This window comes from Triticum dicoccoides, chromosome 1A, assembly GCF_002162155.2.
Source record: "Triticum dicoccoides isolate Atlit2015 ecotype Zavitan chromosome 1A, WEW_v2.0, whole genome shotgun sequence".
NCBI classification, from domain to species: Eukaryota; Viridiplantae; Streptophyta; class Magnoliopsida; order Poales; family Poaceae; genus Triticum; species Triticum dicoccoides.
The window spans coordinates 225,080,999-225,089,258 of NC_041380.1; the positions used below are offsets into that span (position 1 = coordinate 225,080,999).

Here is an 8,260-nt window from a genome sequence, read left to right on the forward strand (position 1 = left end):
TGATGGGCGTGCTCCCGCGCCACCTCGCCCCGTCCTCGCGCCTGCGAGCTCCGCCTCCTCGCACGCGAGCTCTCGGCCGCCGCTCGCCCCGCAAGCCCCACCGTTCGCCCCGCAGCTCACTTCGTCCCCGCGCCCGCATGTGCTCCATGTTGCATGCTCCGGGTCGCGCCCGCCTGCGCTCCGAGTGCCGCGTGCGGCTGGCTGCGGCTAGCTAGCTAGTAGCCGGGCGCGACAGCACCACCATGCATGCATGGCTCCGACATGCTTGCGCGGTTCCTCCTCCTCACCGACGACGTCCGGGTGCTCGTGTATGACTCGCACCTGCCGTGGGCGCGATGCGTGGCGAGTGAGGCCGGCGTGGCCGCGGCAGCGTTCTTCACGCAGATGTGCGCGGTGGACGTGCTGTACGGCGAGGTCTCCGCGGGGCGGGTCGCGCTGCCGCTGGCAGACGGGAGCGCGCTCCGGGGGAGGCTCTCCGTGGAGCTCGGGCCCAACGACGTGCCGCCGTTCGTCGCCGCGCAGGCGTGGTACCCGACGTTCATGGACTCGGTGTTGTCGCAGTTCGACGGGCTGGACCAGGCCGACCACGTGCTCGCCAACTTCTTTTGCGACCTCGAGCCAATGGTGAGCACCAGCTACCACCACCTGGACCAGGCCGTCGCGACGGGGCGAGGTGCGGCTAGGGCGAGGCGAGTCGAGGATGGGCGCGGCTGGGCGCAGCCGAGCACTGCGAGGCGAGGCCATGACGAGTTGAGGACGGGCACGGGTGGGCGCGGCAGGGCGCGGTGAGGCGACGCTAGGCGCGACCGGGCGCAGCAGCGGGGCGCGGTTGGGAGCAGCGAGGCAAGGCCGTGGCAAGTCGACGCCGGGCGCAACAGGGCGAAGCCATGGCGAGGAGCAGGGTCGATGAAGATGCCACGGGAGGAGGCCGACGAGGCACTCGCGGTGTGGCATGGATGAGGAGAGAGAAAAAGGATGAGAGAGATGGGTGTGATGGGTTGGTGGTTGGATGACATGTGGGCCATGCGGCACATGCAGTGGGCAGAAGCGGACGAGGAGAGCAGAGAAAATGTATGCATTGTTGTGACGCCCCGAGACCGTTGCGCCAGGTGTCTTCCAGTTATTTGCCGTTGTTGCCTTGTCTTTTGCTTGCGTGTTGCATCTTGCCATGTCATCATGTGCATTGCATCATCATGTTTTCAAAACTTGCATCCGTCCCGGCCTCCCCGTTCTTTCCGTTATCCGTTCCGAGCCCAGACACACTTGCATGCGCCAGCGGCACCTCCGAAGTATTATTTTATAAGTGGCCGAAAAATGTTCTCGGAATGGGCTGAAAGTTGGCATGCGGTGTTGTTTTGTTGTCAGTAGGCCGCCTGCCAAGTTTCATCGCATTCGGAGTCCATTTGACGCCCCAACGGATAACTATAACGACAATATAGTCGGTCAAATCGTCGGACGTTTTCGGTCTCAGAAAGCTGTTGCCGGGCTTTCCCTCTCTTTCCTCCCTAGACCATCTACACAGTTCACTACTTACCGCCAGGCCCAATCTAACCTCTCTCGTCAGCCCGCGGCCCTCCCCGCGCACGCGTCCGAAAGCTGTCCCGGACCCGTACCGCTCAGTCATCACCATTGGGTCCGGCACATCCCCAAACATCTACAAAATATCATCATTTTATTTATTGGACTCTTTAGCATATTTATTCTCGTCCGTCGGATTTCGATCCGATGATCCAAATCCCTCTCCTTTCACCCACATGCTATATATAGCCCTAACCCTAAATTCTAGGGACCTTGTCCCATCCATCCCATCCCCACGCCGCCGCCACTCTCCTTGTTTTCAGCGTCGGACCAACCAGCCGCCCTCCTCGTTTTCCCCCCGATCCAATCCACCAACCAGTGCTCCCCCATGTCCCTCCTCGATCCCGAGCGCAGTCACCTGCAAGGCCACCGCCACCTCACCTCCCTTCTCCTCACTGATGGCTCCACCCGCGCCAGAGCACGTGAAAAACAGCAGCAATCGAGGCCTACCTCCAGTCTGCACCCGCATGGAGCTCCTTTGGGCCCGAGCTGCACCAGGCCCGAGCGACCCCGCCGGAGAGCGCCACCGCGGGAGCTACTCCGTTCCTCGCCCGAACCAGCATGTCTTCCTCATCGCCACTTGCCTCTCCCTTCGCCTCGCGCTCCTCTCCTTCTCTCACCTCTCTGCCTTTCTTCAGGAAACTGCAGGAGCGCAGCCGCCCTCGACCCGTCTCCGTCCGGCCGACAACGTGCAGTAGCTCGCCGGAGTTGAGCTCCACCGGATCCGCCTCCCTCTGCCCGTTGCTGGCGCTCCTCCGCCGCTGCAAGTCCCTCGCCATGCCACTTCTCCTCTGCAACGAGTGGCAGCTGCAGCCGACGCAACCGTCGCGCGCCCTTGGCTGCGTCGTCTCGTGCCGGACCCCGTCGGAAGGAGCATCACTGCCAAGTCCAACTGTTGCCCTGATCCGGTCATGCCGCCTTGGATCCGGCAGGTTTCCCGTCGCCGTGCCAAGTCCCGCTTCACCGTGGCGTCCTCTGCTTCCCCTACAACTAGCCGCAGCTACTCGCTCGTCGTCCCATTGACCGCGCCCCCTCCACCTCCTCGTTCGACTAAGCAGAGGCCCAGCCGCGCCAGATCCGCCAGCCCAAGCCGGCATGCTGCATTGACCGGGCCTTGGCCCATGTTTGCAGCGCCCAGCCTCTCTCCTGTGTTTGTTGGGCTAGGTAGTTTTAGCCCGTGGACGTGTTTTTTTCCTGGATGAATTTACTAATTTTCCTTCACATGCATAATTACAGAATATGCCATCATGTTAAATGCTCACACCTAAATAACCGTGCATCGGTTTAAAATGTTTTATATATGTAACCTGCTTAGAATTTTGTCCAGTTTCATAATTTGCAACTTTCATCTATGTTTAAAGTGCTTAAAATGTTTTTTGTTTAATTTTGCTCATATGCCATGTTAAAATGCTTTATTTCATAACTTAATAACCGTAACTCCAAATTTAATAAACTTTATATGTAAATGGGGTAGAAAAATGCATAGATTAACATGGTAGCATTACTTTGCATGTTTAACAACTCTAAAATTGTGTCTAGGACAGAACAGTACCAAACCTAAAGTATGCACATGGGGTTTTCCCGGATTTGTTGTTTGTTGTTCCGGCCTCATTTAAACTTGCCTAGTTAGTTAGTTTTCATATGCTTCACCCTTTTGCCATGTTAATCAACATGTAATATTGTTGGGTACATAAACGAGATCGAACTAAATAACTTGAATGTGGTGTTCCGTTAATATGCAACTCGTTGCATATTGAGCTCCACTTAATTTGTAGTATTGTTTGTGCATTTTGCCATGCCATGCCTCATTAAACTGGACATGCATCATACTTGGTTGTGCATCATGCCATGTTTATGTGATGGTTGTTTACTATGTTGCTTGCTTCTTTCCGGGTTGCTTCTCTCGTTAGCTTCGGTTTCGTTTCGGAGTTGTGAGGATCCATTCGACTCTGCCCGTTTGTCTTCTTCGTGGACTCGTTCTTCTTCCTTGCGGGATCTCAGGCAAGATGACCATACCCTCGAAATCACTTCTATCTTTGCTTGCTAGTTATTCACTCTATTGCTATGCTGTGATACCTACCACTTGCTATATCATGCCTCCCATATTGCCATGTCAAGCCTCTAACCCACCTTGTCCTAGCAAACCGTTGTTTGGCTATGTTACCGCTTTGCTCAGCCCCTCTTATAGCATTGCTAGTTGCAGGTGAAGATTGGAGTTTGTTCCATGTTGGAACATGATTATTGTTGGGATATCACAATATCTCTTATTTTAATTAATGCATCTACATACTTGGTAAAGGGTGGAAGGCTTGGCCTTATGCCTGGTGTTTTGTTCCACTCTTGCCGCCCTAGTTTCCGTCATACCGGTGTTATGTTCCTTGATTTTGCACTCCTTACACAGTCGGGTTATAATGGGAACCCCTTGACAGTTCGCCTTGAATAAAACTCCTCCAGCAAGGCCCAACCTTGGTTTTACATTTGCACTAACAACCTATCACCTTCCCTTGGGTTCTGCAGACTCAAGGGTCATCTTTATTTTAACCCCCCCGAGCCAGTGCATGTCTAAGTGTTGGTCCGAACTAGAGCCCCTTGCAGCGCCACCTCGGGGAAACTTGAGGGCTGGTTTTAGTTGTACAGATTGCTCATCCGGTGTTGCCCTGAGAACGAGATATGTGCAGCTCCTATCAGGATGTGGGCGCATCGGGCGGCTTTGCTGGTCTTGTTTTAGCATTGTCGAGATGTCTTATAACCGGGATTCCGAGTCTGATCGGGTCTTCCTGGGAGAAGGAATATCCTTCATTGATCGTGAGAGCTTGTGATGGGCTAAGTTGGGACACCCCTGCACGGTATAAACTTCCGAGAGCCGTGCCCACGGTTATGGGCAGATAGGAATTTGTTAATGTCCAGTTGTAGAGAACTTGACACTTAACTTAATTAAAATGAATCAACCGCGTGTGTAGCCGTGATGGTCTCTTTTCGGCGGAGTCCGGGAAGTGAACACGGTTCTTGTGTTATGTTTGACGTAAGTAGTTTCAGGATCACTTCTTGATCACTTCTAGTTTACGACCGTGCTTTGCTTCTCTTCTCGCTCTCATTTGCGCAAGTTAGCCACCATATATGCTAGTGTTTGCTGCAGCTCCACCTCACTACCTTCCATAAGCTTAAATAGTCTTGATCGCGAGGGTGTGAGATTGCTGAGTCCCCGTGACTCACAGATTACTTCCAAACCAGTTGCAGGTGCCGATGATGCCAGTGCAGGTGACACAACCCAGCTCAAGTGGGAGCTCGATGAAGATCGTGTTCATTGTGTTGTTTTGTTTCCAGTTGACCAGTAGTGGAGCCCAGTCCGGGCGATCGAGGATCTAGCATTAGGGGTGGTCTTCTTTTATTTTGGTTTCGTAGTCGGACCTTGATTGTATTCTAGATGATGTAATGCTATATTTATGTATTGTGTGAAGTGGCGATTGTAAGCCAACTCTTTATCCCCTTCTTATTCAATACATGGGATGTGTAAAGATTACCCCTCTTGCGACATGCCTACTATGCGATTATGCCTCTAAGTCGTGCTCCGACACGTGGGAGATATAGCCGCATTGTGGGTGTTACAAGTTGGTATTAGAGCCTTCCCCGACTTAGGAGCCCCCCGCTTGATCGAATCGCTGGCGTTGTTGAGTCTAAAAAATGTTTTGAGTCTTACAGGATTATATATATCGAAGAGTAGGATTCTTGTTACTCCTCAGTCCCTTTGTCGCTCTGGTGAGGCCTCCTGACGTAGAGTTTTGACTCTTCTCTCCTAAAAATTTCACGATTTTTTTAGGATCACGCGGGTATCTTGGAATCATTCTGATTGTTTTGTGATGAGAACATTGTTCTTGGTGCCTCCTGACATTTAGGGGTTGTGGCAGTGTCCCGGGGAGTTGAGCTCCGAGGTGTTGCCGTCACAATTTTATCGTTGCAGTTCTGGAATACCTGAGTTTCGCCGACATCGAAAATCTCTTTTATGTAGTTGTTGGTGAGATAACCTCGACGCCACCCAGTACTGGGGCGGGAGTTCGGGAGTATTGCCATAACTCGTATAACGGATGCTTTTCAAAGGTTGAGGTAAACGATTTCCGAAGGTTTCTTGGTTATGTGTTGAAGGATGGATACAACTGGATGTAGGATTTGCTAGTTTTGGGTGACATATTATGCTTCCCCTGTATACCCAACACCTGATTGCATAACCACAAAGTTTTGGGAGTTTATAAGTGGGAATTCAAGTAGCTCCTAGGATATCTTTCTGACAGATGTATGATATGAAATTGGGGTTCGACGTCTAGTGGTCCGCCTATCCACGGTTGGTTTTATAGTGGTCTCGTTGTGTCTTAAAGAGTCCTTGGCTATGCTGACTCGGGGACGCTTCGTATGTCATGTGCACTGCCTTGTACATGATGGTGCTGTACGATCGTGCCTGTGTGGGCCCCACCACAAAAACTTCGGACGAAATCTCTGTTTATTTCGGTTTATTCTGCAAGCCAATCCTTGTTTCGTTTTGAGTTGTGGTATTCGAGTTGCTTTAGTGTCAAATGTTGATTCCATACCTTTCCCAAGCGGTGTTCTCATATTCCTATGTGAATACAAATCCTTCTTGATCATCGAGCTTGTCATCTAAATTTCTTCTCAACCGGTGTGCTCCTCTTCAAGTGGATCCGATCATGTCAACATTCGCAAGACCACCTTTCAGTTCTTCTCAATGGTGTTCGTTTCATCCGTCCCCAAGTTGACTTTGTTTTCCCGCCCTCCCACCCTTGTTTCTTCAAGGACTCAGATTTCTTAATCAAATATCCATTTTATTCATGTGAATTTTCTCCATTCCTTTCTTTCAATGTTCTTATCCGGTGATTCGCAGGAAGATTCTAACGGAGCCTCAAGTTCATCATTCTTCATTCTTTTTCTTCTCCGGTGGATTCAATTCAAGCTTTTGGTGTTGATCATATCCTTTTACTCGTTTCAAATGTTTTCCATGCCGGTGCACCTCATTATCCTTCCACTTCTCGCTATTCAATTGTTCCGGAGTGCTGAAGATATCTCAAAGATTCGTGTTTCCACTCTCCATTCGTTCAAGCTCTTTTGAGGATGTTATCTTTTTCAAGCCATTTAATTCAACCAGTGCAATCTCCTTTTCAAATAATCGTTCGAAGGTGTTTCTTTTGAGTGGGCCCTAACCCACAGGTCTTCTCCCAGTTTCTTACTTGACTCTTCTAATTTTCCTGGAGTTACTCTCAAATTCTTTTCCAAGCTTGACGTAAGAATGAATTTTTCATCAGTCAATTGCCGTCTCCAATATCGCTTTCAAATTCTTTTCATCTTTGGCTCAACCTTTCCTCTTTTAATCATTCCGGAGTGCCTCACTAATTCTTGGTGGTGCTTCTCATCGTCATTCTCGGATTTTGAAGACCGAAGAAGAGTTTTTCCTCCATATCCTATGAGGGTAGAACCCTAATCGCCTGATATTTCACGAAAGGAGCGGATCCCATGAAGAACACGAGGAACACAAAGAGGGGAACGAGGGAAATCACAAGGGGAAACACGAGAGGAACACTCAAACTAACAAGAACAAGTCACACATGAGCTAGATCCTCGAGTACATAAAGTAAGATACACTATCCACGATCAACTAGGGACGATACAAAAGGGTAACCGGTTCTTCTCCGTGAGGAGGTCTTGATGTTCTTCCCTAAAGAGGGGTCTTGAATCTGCTTGGGGGATCTTCTCCGGTGGAGGCTCGAATCTCCGTGGAGAAGGTAACCAAGTGGATGAGCAAAGCTCTCACACAAAATATGAGCTAATCCTTTGCTAACCCTAGAAAGTTGTACGGGATGGAGTATATATAGTCTAGGGGGAGAAGGGATACATGGGCCTCGGCCCTTCACTGTGCGCAGACAGGGGAGGCCGGATGTCCGGGCTGGTCGGGCCGGATGTCCGGGCTTTTAGGCGACGCCGGATGTCCGGGCTGGGGGGCCGGATGTCCGGGCTGGAGCGGTGGCATTTGTTGCTCTCGGGTTCGGAGGGGCCGGATTTCCGGGCCGGTGGCCGGATGTCCGGGGGCTCGGAAGGGGCCGGATGTCCGGGCTACCGGGGCCGGATGTTCGGGGCCTGTAGCCTTCTGCGGCTGGGCTGCTGTAGAGGAAGACGCTCTAGGGGCCGGATGTCCGGGGCCTTGGCCGGATGTCCGGGGCCTGGGAGATGCTCGTGGCTCCTTCCGTTGGTTCTCCTCATCCGTGGACTTGGGGACTTGTACATCTTCATGCGCATCTTCGGGAGGGCCCTCTTGGTGCCTAATCATGCACAACACCTCAGACTTAGGTAGTAGCCATGTCTCATGCATAGAAAGTGGAAGTTCCGAGAGGAGTGAGTTCACCTTATCTTCGATAGCTTTGGCTCGGGCTCGTGTCATTGGTCCAAGTGGTGTCGTTGGAGGTGTCGGTGCGTCCATGGGGATGATCATGGGATGCTCTGCATCATCTCCCCTCCCTCGGGGAAGGTCCATCCTCGGATCGAAATCCTCATCACCATGGTAGGGCGAGAGATCTTTGATGTTGAAGATGTCGCTCACGGAGTACTTGTCACGAGGGATGTTGATCTTGTATGCGTTGTTGTTGTAGCGTGGAAAGCACCTTGAATGGTCCATCCGCGCGTGGTC

At 51.5% G+C, this 8,260-nt stretch overlaps 1 protein-coding gene across 1 annotated transcript; it reads left to right on the forward strand.

Annotated features, from left to right (window-relative positions):
* Positions 1–261: 261 nt before the first annotated feature.
* Positions 262–789, forward strand: LOC119352547 (UDP-glucosyltransferase UGT13248-like). The gene has a single exon (XM_037619143.1). It carries the CDS (start codon positions 262–264, stop codon positions 787–789), a length of 528 nt encoding a protein of 175 aa, XP_037475040.1.
* The last annotated feature ends 7,471 nt before the right edge of the window (positions 790–8,260 follow it).

Coding starts and splice junctions, on each gene's coding strand:
- LOC119352547 (XM_037619143.1), top strand. CDS start 262: ATGCTTGCGCGGTTCCTCCTCCTCACCGACGACGTCCGGGTGCTCGTG.